The sequence below is a fragment of the Python bivittatus genome, unplaced genomic scaffold (assembly GCF_059951505.1).
Source record: "Python bivittatus isolate LINGU-HERP-01145 unplaced genomic scaffold, Pbiv_v1 ctg000070_np1212, whole genome shotgun sequence".
Taxonomy (NCBI): Eukaryota; Metazoa; Chordata; class Lepidosauria; order Squamata; family Pythonidae; genus Python; species Python bivittatus.
Genome location: NW_028277034.1, coordinates 14,929,255 through 14,946,862, shown reverse-complemented (window position 1 = coordinate 14,946,862; position 17,608 = coordinate 14,929,255). Strand labels below are relative to the sequence as shown.

Below are 17,608 nucleotides of genomic sequence, written 5' to 3'. Positions count from 1 at the left end.
ATGAGAGATAATTTCACATAGAGAGTAGTGTGTAGCAGTTTAAGGGATAGCACTTAATGAGAAATTTTTCTGAGACTTGTGGATGGGTTTGTAGTAAGGATATGAAAGTTAGTACAACTACCTTCCAGGAGCTATTCAAGGTGCTGGTAATTACCTTTAATGCCTAACAGGTTATTTGCAGGATTCTTAATCCTGAGGGTATCTGTCCATCCCACCAGATCTGACAGGGTAGATGTACACCAGGTCTCCTCTATCAAACAATGTCATCTGGCAGGACCTAAAAGTCATGCCTTCTCTGTAGTGGCACCTGCTGTATGAAACAGTCTCCTACCTGAGATCCAGAGAATCCTTACTCTTGGCTTTTCAGAAGGCTGGGAAGTCCTGGCTTTCCCCCCAAGCACTGGGCCAGGATGTGAACTGAGCTTAGCACATGTGCAGTGGGTGTGAGATTTTTGTCTACTGGGAGTATAGTTGTCATGATTTTGTTGTCTTGATGGTTACTCATTACTCATGGTTACTCATTACGTTGCCTTAATTGTTCTTCACTAGGGCTACGAAGAACAATATTTGCCAAGGTGATGCCTTCCAAATATGTTGGAATACAATTCCATACTCATTTTCCCAGTACTTGGAAGTATGAGAGATGTAATCCATCTGAGAAGCCAGTGAAATATAGCAATACAACTAGGCAATAATGTCAACAACTGCAGCATGGAAGATTGCTAGGAATAATAGAGTCAAGAAGTTGGTGTGTTGTGTTGGTTTTTTTTTTTTTTGTGATGACGGTTTTGAAAAAAAAAAAAATCTACCACACAATTTTCTAGACATAATAAATTATGTTCTTTGCACTTCTTAATCTGAAATTTAACAAATTCCTTTGATCACATATGCTGAAGGACAATGGCTTTTAACATTGACTAGTGCCCCCAATTTTAGCTTTCTAGAAAAAAACAGAGAAAATGGAAGGAAGACTATACTCATTCTGTTATGTATGTTCATCTTATATTACTGTCCTTCAGGTTTTTTTTTTTAAATCATTGTATATTTCATTTCATCTGCTTGATTAAAAAATGCATTTAAGGGCAATACTTTGAAAAGATTAACATCAAACACCACAAAATAGTATGCAAACTTTCTGAATTTTCCAGAACTCTACATTAGGGGGAAAAAAAAGAGGAATTGAGAAGAGTGAGACTCCTCATTGGACTTCACAAGAGCAGACTTGGTGAACTACAAGGGGAGGTAGGTGGGATCCAATGGTTTGAATTCCTGAAAGAGAAAAGTGTCTAGGAAGAATGGGGAATTCTACAAATGAGACAATGAAGACACAAATGCAAACAATCTCTACAAAAAGAAAAACCATAGAGGAACCTAAAGAGGCCAGCATGGATGCATGCAGACCTCTCTAAAATGCTGAAGAGAAAAAAAGAACATATGCATGAAATGTAAGCGGAAACATAACCAAAGAAGAATGTAATGTAGAAACTGTGTCAGAAAGACTAACAATCAGAATGAGATAAGCATTGTGAGAGATACCAAAAACAAACAAAAAAAGGGTTTCAGGAATATGTTTGAAATAAAAGGAAATCAAAAGAATATTTAGGTCCATTGCAAAGAGAAAATGGTGAATCAACAATGAGTGATAATGAGAAAGCAGAATTTAACTCTTATTTCGTGTCTGTCTTCTCTAAGAAAGGAAATGGAGCCCTAGCTGATTTTTGTCATGCCATTGGTGTAAGGAAGAAACGACACCTTGGGAAGGGTAAGGCACGGGTAAGAAGGAATGTATCTAACCTAAATGAATTCAAAGCTGCAGGAGCAGGTGGATTACATTTCAGGGTACTAAAGAAACTTGCAGAAGTGATCACATAATCACTCTTAGTAAACTTTAAGAACTTCTGGAGTTCTAGTGAGATCTCAAAAGAGGAACAGAACCAATGTCATCCCCATCTTCAAAAGGAAAAGAAGGCAGTCCCAGGAAACTACAGACCTGTCAGCTTGATATCTATATTGCTCAAGGCTCTTGAACAGATTGTCAAGCAACATGTTTGCAAGCACTTGGACTGGCATGCTACAATTAACAGGAATCAGCATTGGTCTGAGACAAACAAATCATGCCCAATTAACCTTATCTCCTTTGATAGAATTACTTACTTAATAGATCAAGGAAATGCCATAGACATAGAGCACCAAGACTTCAGCAAAGCTGTCACAAAGTGCCTCATAGTATTCATAGGAAAATGGGAAAATGTGAGCAAGACGATATAACAATTAGATGTACTCACCGTTGGCTAAAGAACAACATCAAGAGTGCTCATTAATATTTCCTCTTCAGTTTGAATGGAAATTTTGAGTGGCATGCCACAATTTTTTTTCCTGGCCCCTGTGCTATTCAACCATTTATTTTATAACTTGTATGAGAGTTGAGAGGATACTTATATAATTTGCAGGTAAGACTCAGCTGGAGTGGTGGCTAATTAGGTGAAAGGGACAAGTTTAAAAAATATAGAGAGTCTCAAGCAAAGGGCTGAAATGAATAGGTTGGAATACATCAGGCATGAGTGTGAAATGATGCATTTGGGTAGGAAAAACATAAGGCACAAATATAGGATGGACAGACCCGGTCTGGCAGTAGTACATATGAAAGAGAATTTGGTGAGCTTATTTACCACAAATTAAATGAGTCAGCAGTGCAATGCTGCTGCCAAAAATAAAAGCACTATATTGGGGCACATTAAGAGGAGTATAGAGTCCAGCTCACAGGAAGTAATTCTTCTACTCTGCTCTGCCCTGATCAGAACCCATTTGGAGTATTGTGCTCAGTTCTGGGCACCAGAGTTCAAAAATTATAGTGACGATGGGAGCAATTTAGGAAGTGCTACTAAGATAGTAAAAGGTCTGGAAACCAGGCCCAATGAGAAATAGTAAAAAGATCTGGGTATGTTTAATCCATGGAAAAATGACTAAGGGGAGATATGAGAGCAGAATTATAATATCTGAAGGGCTGGCACCCAAAATAAGGAGCAAACTTATTCTCTGTTGACTAAGAGGGCAGGATCAGAACCAAATGATCAAATTTTTACAACGGAGTTCAGACTGTACAAGCTGCCACCTAGAGGAACAGACTGCCACATGAAGTGGTGAGTTCTTCTCCACTAGAGGTCCTCCAACTGAGCTTGGATGATCATGTGTCAGAGATGCTGTAGTGGATTCTGCACTGAGCAGGGGCTTGATCTCTTAGATAACTTCCAAGTCTATGATTCTATGATTAGATGGGGAAAATAATGGATTAATTTATAAGCAGTCCAAATACCTGAAAGTATCTCATTTAATTTCTATAAATAAAATGTAAATGGGAAAAAAAAACTTTAGGTAAAAATACTTGACATTATAAAGTTATTTAGTATGCAGTCCTCGGATGAAAATATTCTGTTTACTATAAAACTTTGCTTTAAAAAATGAGGTGATCGTATGCTTTACACAGCAATTAGAAGCAGAAGAGGCTAATGTTTACTTGACTTTTTTTTTTTTTTTCCTGAGTGGGGAGAAGTAACTCCAAGTCAAACATCTATTTTGCAAATCAAAATAATCTAAAGATTACAGGATGGTTGGGACTGGGCACAAAAATGCCAAAAAATCAGTTTCTCATTGGCAAATTTTGCAAGTATGTGAAGTTGCCCTCAGAAACAAAGCCCTCTTTGAAATAACATGAAAAATTGGGAAATAATTACAGTATTTGGGGTATGCCTGAAAAAATGATGAAGCAATGATAGAAATAGTCCTACACTGTTAATTTAACAAAGGATCAGACTTTTCCAGTTTTCTGTGCTTATGGTCTTCCTGATAAGTAAGGCGTTCTTGGACATGAATCATGAACTGAACCAGTTCAAGTGTGACACAACAGCAACAGTTGGTAAGGAATTGTGAGGACAATTAATTTTCACTTGTGTTTAAACCGCACGTCCAAATATATTGAAGTGATTCTGTACTAGCATATTCTCTGTTCTCTCCTTTGATGTAGGAGAGTAACTAAAGCATAGTCAAAGGCATTTCTGCTGGATGGTAGAAAAGTGTCCATTTCAAGCCTTGCTTTATGAAACCCTAATTAACAACAACAGAAACTTCTTCCATACTTACACAATAATAGCTTTCAGCACAATAAAACTGGATTGAAAATGTTCCTTTTCCAAAATGAATAGTCATTACTATTAGGCCAATGATGTGGTAAAGCAGTGAGGGCATTTGACTTAGTAAGAGATTAGATTGGATATGTAATACTGCAGATTGGATATTTTAATTAGCCTCACAATCAGCTAGAATCTTACCAAATAACAAATGAGCACAGGAAATTTTCCATAAGGAAATAGCTGGTTATATGCATTTTATAAAATAAAGCCTTTGTTGAAAATCACATTAAAGTATATTGGAGATGCAAATGTTACTGCTTGGTGTAGTGCTTTCTTCATCTAGTTCAACTATTCCAATATTGCTCAATAGCAAATTAGTGCTAAGAGTGTCTGTTACCTTCATCCTATAAGAAACATTACAGCATTCTGAATAAAAATTGGTTACAAGAGTCTTTATTTTGTAAACTATACATAAACATAAAAAGAAAAACTGCAGGATTTTTAATGTTACATAAGATAATCATTAAATTTAATATTAAATCTATATAATCAAATGCAAAGAAATTTTATTTCAATTAATTGCAGATTAAAAATTAGGGAAAACAATAATGCACAGTTGAAATTAAACAACTGCTTGCATAATTACAGAGTCTTTCAATTTCATTATGGCATGAAGCCACAATTTTGATATGAATGCAGGTAGTGGAGTTTCAAAATGTTTGCACAATTAACATGCTAACATAAATAGTGTGATTAAAATAATTTTGTCTATAGTCAAATTGTGAATGCAACTCTACTTAAGAATTATAATGCATTCTATATGGTAATTATGTAAAAATTGGGGCAGAGGAGAGAAAAAAAAAAAAACAAATTCTCCATAACACCAGCAGGACTTATAGTGATATAAAATTTGGAATTTGGGAATGCTTGGCATAATTTTATATCAGTATGCATGCTATAAATCTTTCTATTTCAATTTTGCAAGGCACCTTACAATAGCTCCTCTAAAGTTTTGAACTAGTAGCAGAAAAGGGACAAATTAGGAGAGAAATATAAGGATCATTTAAAAATAAAAAAGCCACAGTTCAAAAAGCATTTCTCCAGACAAGTGTCATTATTATTAGCTACAATAACATAGAAACACAAACTTTATGCAAAGGTTTTCCCACAAAATCATCTGAAACTAATTTTATGATTAGGAAGTTTCAGAAATAAATATAAAATTGTCAAGCTAATTTCACGCATAACGAGCTTGCATGATTTTGACATGGACAGGAGAAAAGAACAAAATCAAACTTTAAAACTGCTCAGTCTATGTTGGGGTTTACTGAATATATTTCTAGTTGATCTCAGAAAGGCTAAGCAGGTTAGCCCTGGTTAATTTATGAAAGGGGGAATATTATAGCAGTATATTAGGCTGGGAAATTAAAAAAAAATCCTAGAAGCCCATGGCAGACCATTTCCATTTTGTTCCCCCAAAACAACATGGACATGTCCATGTAGTCACTAGGAGTTAAGCTTCAGAGAATGAATGCATATCATTTCAGGATCCTAGTAAATTGGAAGTTGAAAACATAACAGTTTGAAACAGAAAAGGAGTACCTGGCACTTTTTCTCCTCTTATAGTTTCTCTGGTGCTCTAGTATATAATAAGCTGATGACATGTTATATTCTTGATTAAAGTTTCCTTCTCTTGCCCATACACATTCTGAAAAAAGGCCATATGTTCTACATCATGATTAAGAGTTTAGTTGCTTTATGATAGAGGACTGGCCTGCTGGAAGTGTGCCTTTACGTACATATAGATTCTCAAAGAGCAGTTGTCCTTAAAGTTATCTGGGGGGTTGTTTGTTTTTTACTATCTCACACAAACAACTATTTTTTTCTTAAGGCTACACTCCAGTGCATTTTCTTCTGCTGAGTGGCATATAAAAACAACACATAATATAATGATTTTTATTTAAACAAAGAATGTCTATGACTCCAGCTGCAGTGTTTCAAATAATCATACAAAATATACATGTAGATTTGAATCCATTTGACCTTTGAAGATAGAAGAATTTTCTGGGGTGGCATCTTGTAAATTTTAGAGACAATTTAGTCACAGCTAAGAAAATCAAATATATCCCTCATGGTCACCATCCTCATCATCATCACCCTCATCCTCATCATCATCTTCTATTTCATCTTCATCATTCATGATATCATCATCCTCATCATCTGTCCATTCATGGAAATCACCACTGGCAAAATCCCCTGATGTCTCTAAATCTATATAGTAAAGAGGAAAATACATAAGCATGTAATATATATAGTTATGTTACTTCGTGTTAAGTGTGCCTACAGGTTTGATTGATTCATTGATTATATTTATTTATTTGTTTGTTCGTTTGTTTGTTTTCTTGGATTTTGACTCAACCCTGGCTGGCTTACATTTTAAAAGTCACAAACAATTAAAAACAAAAACAAAAGAAATTGATCATGAATACCCACAATAACACAACACAATGCCCCCCCAAAACAACAACAGAACAATCCTTAAAATCACCAAGGCCTCAGCAACCAACCTGTCTCCAGGCCTCAGAACAAAGCCATGTTTTCAAGCATTTATTGAACACCCTCAGGGTGAGTTCTTTACAGATTTCTGGGGGGTTACTGTTCCAGAAAGCAAAAACAATTGGAGTTAGGTGGTCCCTCAAATAACCAGGCCCTAGGCTGTGAAGGGCTTTATAGGTGATAACCCTCACCTTGAATTGCATACAGAAGCTAGCTGGCAACCACTGCAACTTACAAAGTAGCAATGACACATGGACATACTGTGGTATGCAAATCACATCCTGTGCTGCCATAATCTGGACTACTTGTAGTTTCCAAATAGTCTTCAAGGGCAGCCCCATGTGCAGCATGTTGCAGCGGTCAAGTGTTGAGGTGACTAGGGCATGAGTGACTTTCTAAGGACCTCTCAATCTAGAAATGGGCACAACTGATGCACTAGATTAATCTGTGCAAAGGTCTTCCTGACTACACTTGCTCTTCAAGCAGGAGCTGTGAATCTTTTCACAAGTCTTTCCACATACACCAGTAATACTATTTTGACAGATCATCAGAGAAGTACATGCTGACATTTCAGTCTACACTGAAATGAAAAACCACAGCCACTCCTGAATATATTCATAAGAGTTGCATGGCTGTTGTATATATACGTATATATATATGATGGTATTGTCTGGAGAAGAAAAGCATGGTTTGCAGATGAGCTATTCGGCCCTTACATTTTTATTCCTTCCAGTTAAGGCTCTCTAATAATATTACAGGTTGACCTGTAATATTATAGGGAGTTTATAGCCTCTCTACTGTCCACAGAATGACATTAAGTTGCAGCCTAAGGTTGCTGTATTTGACTAAAATATTCCCCTCATCTTTCCTCTGTGCCTAAATATGACAAAACAGTAATTTGAAAAACATATGCTTAATTCTTTGCCCATCTACTAAATGGAGAATAACAGATTTATATAATATATTCTGCCGTTCAAATACAAGAGAAATTTAACAAAATTAAGTTTAATTATTATAAGCAGAAAGCAATGGCTTCTTCTTATGAAGGCACGCAAAAGTAAGGTGATATAAACTGTCCTCAATGATTTAATGGATCTATAATTATGATAGCATTGATTGCAATCTACTCATAAAACCAATTCAACATAACAATACTTTATTAGTTCACTATTTATAAGAAAAGTTAATGGCCCTAGAGAAAGATTAAGATGGATGGGGAAATGTGAGTCCAATATCTTCTTTGATTGTCACAACTGAGGGACTATGTTCAATTTTCAATCCCCAAATCCTTTCCAAATTAGTCCCCAAATCAGCCTTTCCCAACTTGGTATCTTTCCATCACCCCTATGGAACATAAGGTGGTAGAGATAGAAGCTGTAGTTAATATATGTGGAGAACCTCAAGTTGGGAAAATCTAATTTAGATTATAAACCTTTAAGATTAGTAGTTACATTGCTGGAATAGACACACATTTTTAATGGAAAAAAGGAAGATTTTGGAGACTTACCACAATCTGCAGCACCATGTGTTCGGGAACCTGTTACCTCATTGCCATATCGATCAACACACCAGCACTGACCTGCAGTTCCATGACATTGAGTTGGCTTATAGTAGCCATCTTCATCACATAAAGGAATATATTGCCCTGAACAAGACATGAAAACATGAATATTTTGCAATGTTTTGCAGCTTTTATATTCTGACTCCAGTGAAGCATCTTGTGAAGAAGCTTACAACTTTTCAGAAATATCTACTTTAGTATAAGCATTCTTACTCCTAAATTTGTTTTAAATATCAAGTCAAGATTGCTGTGCAAAACAAAAACTAGCATAGTTTAGGGATAACAAAAGAAACTGCAACTCACTCCAGAGTAAATAAAATTGACTATTCAAGAAGAGGCAATCATCTTGACAATTGGAAAGTTAATACAAAGCCAAACATTGGAATAGTCAAATCAAGGGGTGGCTGATTGGTCCTATTGATTTCAGTTGTGCTCTGTGTGTGTGTGTGTGTGTGTATTTATTTATTATAGGTATCAAATGTCAGCCCCATAGACAAAGTCAGGCCCCACAGACAATTTACTATATAAACTACATTAAATGTTTACTTGGTTGCCCTTTTCTTCTAAACACTTCCCTACTTGTTTGATGCATGACCTTTGAACATTTCTAAGTAAAGTGGCATTTTCTCTGAAAAAAATTAATAAAACATATTGTGACTTTTCATATACCCTCTATGTATGAGTGTCCTTTGTGTGTGTGTGTATGTACACAGACACAGAGTAATGAGCAAAGGAGGAAGCGGGAAGACTTTCTTCATAGATGGTTCCAAGAACCTTAAGAAAACAAATACGAGTCTCTCTTCTCCTCCCTACTCCCACAACAGTAGGAGATATATTACTGTAGCTTGAAAGATGGTGATCAGTTTAAGGCACTTTATTTATCTGAGCATTTTATGTTGCATTTTTGAAAGCCACCAAGGCAGTCTATATCATTTTGTAAAACAAACCAAGCACATACAAGCATTAAAATAAACATTTTAATAAGATATTAAAAGCAATATTAAAGATCACTAAACAGTTCAAAAAGCTACATTTAAAATATAACCTAACAGGACCTTTAAGAATTGCTATCAGATATTATAATGAAGTAAAGCTGCAAAATTTAGCTAATTGCTTTGTAGTATTAAGATTTCCATAACATATGTGTGTGCATGTATGTGTGTGACAGTTGTTGTTAAAGGTTCTACAATACAGTATTTGTTTAAGTTAATATAATAAAAGTATTGCCCTAGTATTGATTTTTCTTTTTCTTATCATGTTGCATGATTCAGTGAATACTGAATTTACCTGTTTAATAGCAGTATTCTATGTTGAAGAAAGATACCACCAGAATCCTGAAATTCATCTCTGAAGCACCTCAGTCCAATTCTTAGATAAAATATAGAGTCTTTTGGATTTGTTTTAAAGAAAGAAACTGAATGAACTATCTGGCTATATCAGTTTGTGTGTGTGTGTGCACACGTGTATGTAATTTCTTTATATAGAGATGAAAAACTATTTTTTTTAACTGATGAAACAATAACAGCTAGTTTTTATATTTTCAAAAATGAAAAATAAATATTGTTTGTTTCTTCAACCCAGCAGACCTAGTAAGAATGCTAAACTTAAATGATCACAGTATCAGGAAAAGCTTAATCTTAATGCTTGCAATCTCTTTTCACATTTTGTTTTAATGATATGATTAAATTCAGATCTAGGATTTCAGCATGGATCACTTGGAGTCCTTCTCAGTTTTTGGCTCATGAATATCTCTCAGGTCTTTGAAAGCCTACAGCCTATTTTCTTATGAGTTGAAGTAACAAATGTATTATCCCAATATGGCTGGAATTCAACTCAGTAAGAATTCTGCAATATAGCAATTTTAAAAAAGGAATGTTTATAAACATGATTTGCTTCTACTATCCAAATATGTCTTAAGCGGCAAGAAAATTCTATTCTCCTTCTAAGAATTTTATTTTTAAAATATCTGTCACCTATCAAAACCAGGTATTCTGAGGATGAAGAAAGAATGTCACAGCAAACTAGATTAATGTTCTTTGGAACATTTCCTAAAATCTATTTTTTAGTACATTCAAATACGAACTTTATGCTATATATAGCCATTCTGTATCCTCAATCTCCAGAAATTGTGCTGCCAAATTTTGATGGCAAATTATGAGAATTGCATAATTTCTACCATTTGGGGGGAAAAACAAAAACAAACTAAAACCATAGAAGATACATAAGCTTTCCTTTAGACTTAACACACCAAAAATAAACATATATTTCAATCCTCACAAAACAAATACTCCACAATTACACCCAGCCCATTTCAGTGATGTCACTGCCTCTCTGGCCTACACACTGTAGCATTTGATACCCCTTCAAAAGTATAACCCTCTTATTCCATGTTACAGCTATACAAAATATTGTAAGCTATAGTTTCAATTTTCAACAAAATAAAAAGATTATATCCATTAATTAGCATAGCTTTGCAAATACTGACATGCAATAAAGAATTACTCACAAAAGTGTTATTTTATTTTTGTATTATCTAGTTTAGTGTTGTAAGAGTAGAAAGAATCATTCTAGCAGTGCTATAAAATAGCAGTATTATCTTCAAACTGATAATAAAACTAATGTTAATAGCTTTCAAAACCTTTATGCATTCTGTTACTAGAATTTTGGTCTATTGTTTTAGGACTCATGTTAATTTTTTGTTGCAGTTTCACTAGGATTATTTATGTAAGCAATAAAAGCTTCAAATAGTAACATATAACTTACCTAAAAACTTCTTTCCCCCTTGTTGTTTGTGAATGTTGCTGAGCAATGTCTGGCAAGGTGGATCTAGAACAACATAAGGCCTATTAAAATTTAGCCAAGCATGACAACTGAAGAAGGATTCACTCAATCTATAAGTTTCCTTCAAAGATTTTAAAATATCTGATTTTCATTACACCTTCTTATCCAGAAGCTAGTCATTAAGCTTGTTTGCAAGAATTTTGCTACACTGGACTAAAGGTCTGATTCTGCCTCTGCTTATCCAGATGTGTACAGGAACTTCATATGACAACCTTTGCCAGTTTGGATCTCTCCATATGTATTAAACTTCAAACAGTTATATCGGGAATTGAAGTCCAATACATCTGGAACCATTGGTTTGGAGAGGGCTGTTTTAAACAAAGCATGACAATTACAGGCTTGCTCAGCTATTCACATATCACTTCTAATATCTAAAGATATATGGCTTTGGATATAATTATTATAAAAAATACACATCATCCAATAGGCCTAACTTCCTTGAATTTGTTCAGTTTTTACAAAGGAAAATTCAGGAATAGCATTACATATTCCACTAATAAATCTCACAAAAATGAATGTACTGAGTAAAATTTAGATTCTAAAAAAAATAATTCCGTTTACTCAAGTAAATTTTATTTCCCTTGTTGACCTTTTATGCATTAACATGTGTGTGACAGTATGTGTACGTACATTTGCTTAACTAAGCTATACGCTATTTCAAAAACAACCAAGGGAGCTTTAAAACATACCAGTGTTTAACCTGACCAAAATACACACTATATAATAACTGACACTTTAAAGTATTCCAGAACCAGTGTTGTATAATAGCATAGCATACCTATTTCACTGAAATTGCCAGTGAAATTCTGCAGAAGTAAAACATTAGTCACATATCTGTATCCCATGGAGAAAATACAAATGCTTCTGACTTCCATTGAGAGAGTTACTCACTGAAACTAGTGTTTGACTAGATTTTGCCTCCTCTGAACATGACTTCCACTGTCTTTTCCAAGAATAAATCCTCAGGGATGGGACAAGGAAGTCCGTCAAGCTCTCTAGCGCAAGACATGATCCAGAACCCATTTCCTAACCCAGGATCCTCTGCCTAAGAGTCACTACTGCACCATACGGATGGTGATATTGGTGGGTTGAATCAGACAACGGACAAGTGACAAAGTGTTCACTTGCAAAATAAAAAGTGCCTTGGGAGTAACAATCGACTTGAGAATATCCTAGAATTCTTGGATAACCTGGTAGATAGCTTGACAAGCACCAGCCAAATAAAGGATGATAATTCAATATATTCACATGGCTCTGCCATGGTCTGGCTTAATTAATTAATTAATTAATTAATTAACTTTATATTCCATCTTCCTACCATCTCAAGACTATCTATACCATCTATATCTGTATCTGTATCTATATATATTAATGTTCACAAGCTGAATAAGAAGGCACCTAGAGCATCTTGAGGTTTGACCTTATTGAACACCAAACCACTTTTCTGTTTAACTCTCTGAGTAACCCTTTTGGAATTTGTCCTTATACTGTTGCAATGGATCTAGGATAAGACAATACTTGTATGTGTGTGGATTTAACACATTTTTTCTGTTTGTTGTTGTTCTTGCACTGTATTTCCAAAACCACCAGAAAAGTTAAACTGCCATAAGGCATCTTTCTTCTATTTTTCCACAGCTTTTAATTGTTTGAATGTTATTTCAATTGCCCACCTTGCTGCCTTTGGAAACAGTAGCACCATTCATTGTTGGATATTAAACTGTCCTTGTAAGTGTCACAAGAATTGAAGAATGCCTTGGTGCACTGCTCATTCTTGTCAAGATATATGCTTGCAAGTTCTGATTGGTCCAAAAGTAGGTCATAGTTTGTATCAAGCCTGTTAAACATCCAGCCAAGAGACTCCTTGCAAATTGGTAAAATGCTGGTATCAAATCCTAAGAGGCAAAGACACAAAACAATTGATTCACTAATAAAGGCAGAGGCTGACACGCAGATCAACAGAACTAATGGTGTCCTTTCTCACAGAAACAGTTTTATACCATATAACTATAATTAATAATCAATGTGACTTGATCAGCTCTATGCTAACAACATTCAGCAAGGCTAACAGATGCTGCAAAATTCGGAAGGACTATCAAATAGCAGCAACACTAGTTCTTTGTTCTAGTGGTTTGCTGCCATCCACCTGGAATTTTTGCAGAGTAGATCTGGTAACTTTACCATTACTTAGTATTTTATTATTTATTTATTTATTTATTTCCCAAATTGATCATGTATCTACTTCAAACACTCTAGGCACCTAACAAGACAAATAAATATTTTAACTGGTATTTAAAACAAACCCAGTAACTGGCAACATCAAAATTAATAACACAAATTGCAATTAAAACTAATTCATTAAAAAAAAACTGATAAAAATGGACCTACACAGCATGATCTTCACCTACGAAATGTTCTGCAGGTTTTTACCATTCTATAAAAGATTAATAATGTATGAATCATCAGGACTGGGTATTTCTGTGTAAGATGTTCCAGAGGAATTGGGCCACTTTTAAAAAGGCCTGCTTCCAGATTCCAGATTCTAGGCCTCCTTACTGCCCAAGGTAAGAGTACTTGCAGGATCACTGCATGGGTGAATTGGAGCAGATGGACAGATTACCTCTGGAGGAGATGGTCCTGTAAGTAACTCAAGTCACACAGGGCTTTAAGGGTTAATAATAGCATTTTATTTATTTATTTATTTATTTATTTATTTATTTATTTATTTATTTAGGTTTACTGTATCAAAGATCAATATTTTTATTTTCTTGTTTTAAACTTTTTACACCAAGAAAAAAATCAGTTTAGGAAAATTATTGTAAGGCATACAGTCACCCTTGGGTTGTATTAGTCCAAGTGTATTATAGTACATGACAAAAGAAAAAAAATCTCCTTACATACGTAGCCCAGGAAAACATATATAAGGTTGAAATAAAAGAGTTTTACTTTTAGTAAGAAAATACAGCACAGATTCCCTATTTGATTTAGTGTGTGTGTGTGTGTGTGTATATATGTGTATATATATGTGTGTGTATGTATGTGTGTGTGTGTATGTATGTGTGTGTATGTATGTATGTGTGTGTATGTGTATAATATATATATATATGTTATATATAATTTAAACAAATTAGTCCATTTTGCATTTGACCTATAGCTTTCTCTAATAAGTAAAACATAAAAGATTTATCTGCATAGGCAAGAAGGATAATGCCTATGGCATTAACAACATATATATATATATATATATATGTTGTTAATGCCATAGGCATTATCCTTCTTGCCTATGCAGATAAATCTTTTATGTTTTACTTATTAGAGAAAGCTATAGGTCAAATGCAAAATGGACTAATTTGTTTAAGGTTAAAACATATAGGTTATTATTACTGATACTCTTAATGCTTTTGCTGAGCAAGATTGATGAATTTTTTATAATTTGGCTATTGTTAAGGGATTAGAAATGGGAAGAGTCTTTTTTTTCTGTAATGCTAGAGAAGCTGCTAAGTTATTGTAAATGTTTATACTTCTTTGGAGTGAGGGGGAGTCACTTTTTATATGTCTTTCTCTTTTTCCCCTTTTCTTTTTTCCTTTCTCTTTTTTCTTTTTTGGTTGTATATCCTTTTTAGTTCTGTATTAGCTTTTATCTGTGTAAAACTTTAATAAAAATATTTTAAGAAGAGCTTCAACATCTGAACTTATGTGGTTTTTGAAAATCACCTTTATCCCTATATGAATTTAAAATCAATGTTAACCACAGGATAAATACAACAAATATGAAATATAATTTTAATAAGAAATTCTGCTGAATGTCACAAAAGAATGTGTAAAGTTTTTGTACAGTACTTCCTCCATCTTTTCCCATGTTCAGTTTACACTGTGTTGCTCTGGATTATATTAGTACAGATATTTTCTTCAGGATGAAAAGCGTTATTGAACTAATCATTTGAAAAGGCAAGCTGAGTATTAGAAAGTTAAAAAAAGAAAGTATTTCGTAAACTAATGCAAATTAAAATACACAGACTTCTCTCTGGAAAAGGCCTTCATGAGCCCAATTTAAACTATTCTTGTTTTTGTGCTGTTTTTGAAACTTCTCATGGAGGGAGGAGCGGGAACAACCATGGGCTAGTTACAAAATATGGCCTTTTACCAATTTTGTACATACAACAGCTCATTAATTTTGTTTTCTTCCTGCTATTAAATTAAATTCCACCGAAAATACAAAATTCCACATATTGCTATAAATACCTTTGCACTTTTTAGACCTTGACATTTGTACTATTACTAATCATGGGTGATACATTATAAGAAAACTAAAATATATCTTCAAATATTATTTTTTTGTTTATACAGATAATGGTAAACAATAACATTTCAAGTATAATAAACAGGTGACTCTACTTCTTTCTCCTTTCTTTTCAAAGCTGAATAAATAAATATTTTTTTAAAAAAGACATTTACTATTTTACATCGACAGAGCAAAATCATGACCTTACTCTACATTAACAATTTTGGAATGACAGTTTCTCCATTTTCTAATAGATAAACATACTAGATTAGAACTATTTACAATCTCAGTCTAGAAGTGTATATCTTTTCCAGATATATTGACACATGAGAGATTAATTCCTTATGGGACTTTGAGGAAAGAAGCTGGGATTAAATACTGATGAGCAGAGAGACTGAGTAGCAGAGGATTAAGTAGCTGATGAATTGAAGAACAGATATTAAATCTGTGATAAAAGTCTGATACCCTGATCACTGTTGTAGACACAGGATGTGCCACAGTGGTTAAGCACATGAGCCAGGAAGGACTTGATTAAGTTCTCAGAACAGCACAAAATACTAGATAGCTTTAAGCAAGTCACTTGTCTTAAACTCAGCCTTCCATTTCTGACAGAGACAAAATGATTCACTACTCAACACTGTTTAGCCAGTGATTAAGGAGCAAAAATAAACGAAAGAACAATAATTAAGGCATGTATGTGTGAAGCTCTTACTTTTATCAGGAAAAAATACATAAAATTAAACCAAAACATATTTGAAATTCAAGTGTAAAAAATTATAACTATATATAAAATAACTGGTTTTGACCAAGTTGACGTCAATTTGTAGTGTTTCAAAAGGATGCTTGCATGGAAATATGATATACTTTATACTGAGATTTTCTGCTGTGATAAATAGATTCTCACAACATATTATAGTACAATACATAATACTAAATCAAAAGTACAGAAACTTAGCAGGAAAAAAAAACAGAAATAGAGATGAGCAGAAGAAAGGATATCTACATTATGTAAAATATCATCAACTCTTACAAAGCCTTTTCTAAATCAGACAATACCAAACTTAGTAAAAGAGAAAAAGATTTTCACTGTACTTCACTTAGTTTTTTATCATTTAGCATAACTTCAATTTTAAATGCAGATATTCAATACAATTCCCAGAATGAGTTGCATTATTATTGCCATGAAACACAACAGGCTATTAAAATGCAAGCAGATTTAGTTTCTGTTATATTCAATGGTTTGGATCCAGATCAGTGGAAATCAATGGAACTTACATTATCCTAATTTAAACCTCACCAGTTTAAATGGATGTGCTCCAAGTATGACTAAGTCTTGATCCAAGATATTGTTGTTCAGTTGATCAGTCACTTCTTTACCACTTGAGGGACATAATTTCATCAGGACTGTCTGATAATAACTGTTGCTGTAAGGTCATGCTAGTATTACCTGTAATTGTATATGTCCTCCTTGTCGTCTATGGGCCACTTTTTTATTGCCTTTGATTTTTCTATATTTATATCATTAGTCTGTTTTGTGTTTCATTTTCTACACCAAGATCAAATTTTGTCATTATTCCAGATACTAAATTATATGTCTGTGGTTACAGCATACACTTGCATTACCATAATCCTATAGCCTTGCATTCAAATCGAGTTAATTCTATCATTTTGGGTTATATCTGAGCACTGATTTTGATACCGCAAGGATCAGTACTCCATTTCTGCTATGGTTTTGTTGCATGCAGTAGAAGATCTGATGTTCCTCTGAGGTGAAATGACTCATTCCAATCCACTTCAGTTCGCTTTGCTGGTTCCCAGTATATCAATGTTCAGCCTTGATATTTCTGCTCTGACAACATGAAATTTCCCTTAGTTTGTGGTTCTGATATTCCATGTACTAATTATATACATATTTCTGCAACATCAAACTTTCCTTTTGCTTCTGTGCACATCATAAGTTGTACATCCTTGCACCTTTAATCTGGTCACATAAGCAGAAGTGCCATTTGGATCTGCCCTCTGCTCTTCCCCCGTAGCTCGTTCTTCCAGTATATTGACACTGTCATGGTTGTAAACGTCCACCTGGTTTTCCTGGAAGAATACTGGAGTGGGTTGATGTTTCCTTCTCTAGTGGAGAATATTTAGTTTAATTCCTCATATATGACTTATCACCATTGTGGATGATTTTTGGGGGGATTTAATTAATATAACTCATAGCAATCTTCTTCATCATTACAATGTAGC

General features: G+C 34.2%; 1 protein-coding gene across 1 annotated transcript in view; it reads right to left on the bottom strand.

Moving 5' to 3' along the window:
- Positions 1-4,564: 4,564 nt before the first annotated feature.
- Positions 4,565-17,608, bottom strand: part of SPOCK3 (SPARC (osteonectin), cwcv and kazal like domains proteoglycan 3) — a 160,935-nt gene continuing 147,891 nt past the window's right edge. The window contains exons 8-11 of the mRNA XM_088132536.1: positions 12,756-12,977; positions 11,008-11,070; positions 8,191-8,328; positions 4,565-6,398 (exon numbers count right to left, since the gene is read on the bottom strand). Of these exons, the coding sequence (XP_087988662.1) occupies positions 6,244-6,398; positions 8,191-8,328; positions 11,008-11,070; positions 12,756-12,977 (578 nt within the window). The 3' untranslated portion in view covers positions 4,565-6,243. The remainder of the gene's footprint in view (positions 6,399-8,190; positions 8,329-11,007; positions 11,071-12,755; positions 12,978-17,608) is intronic.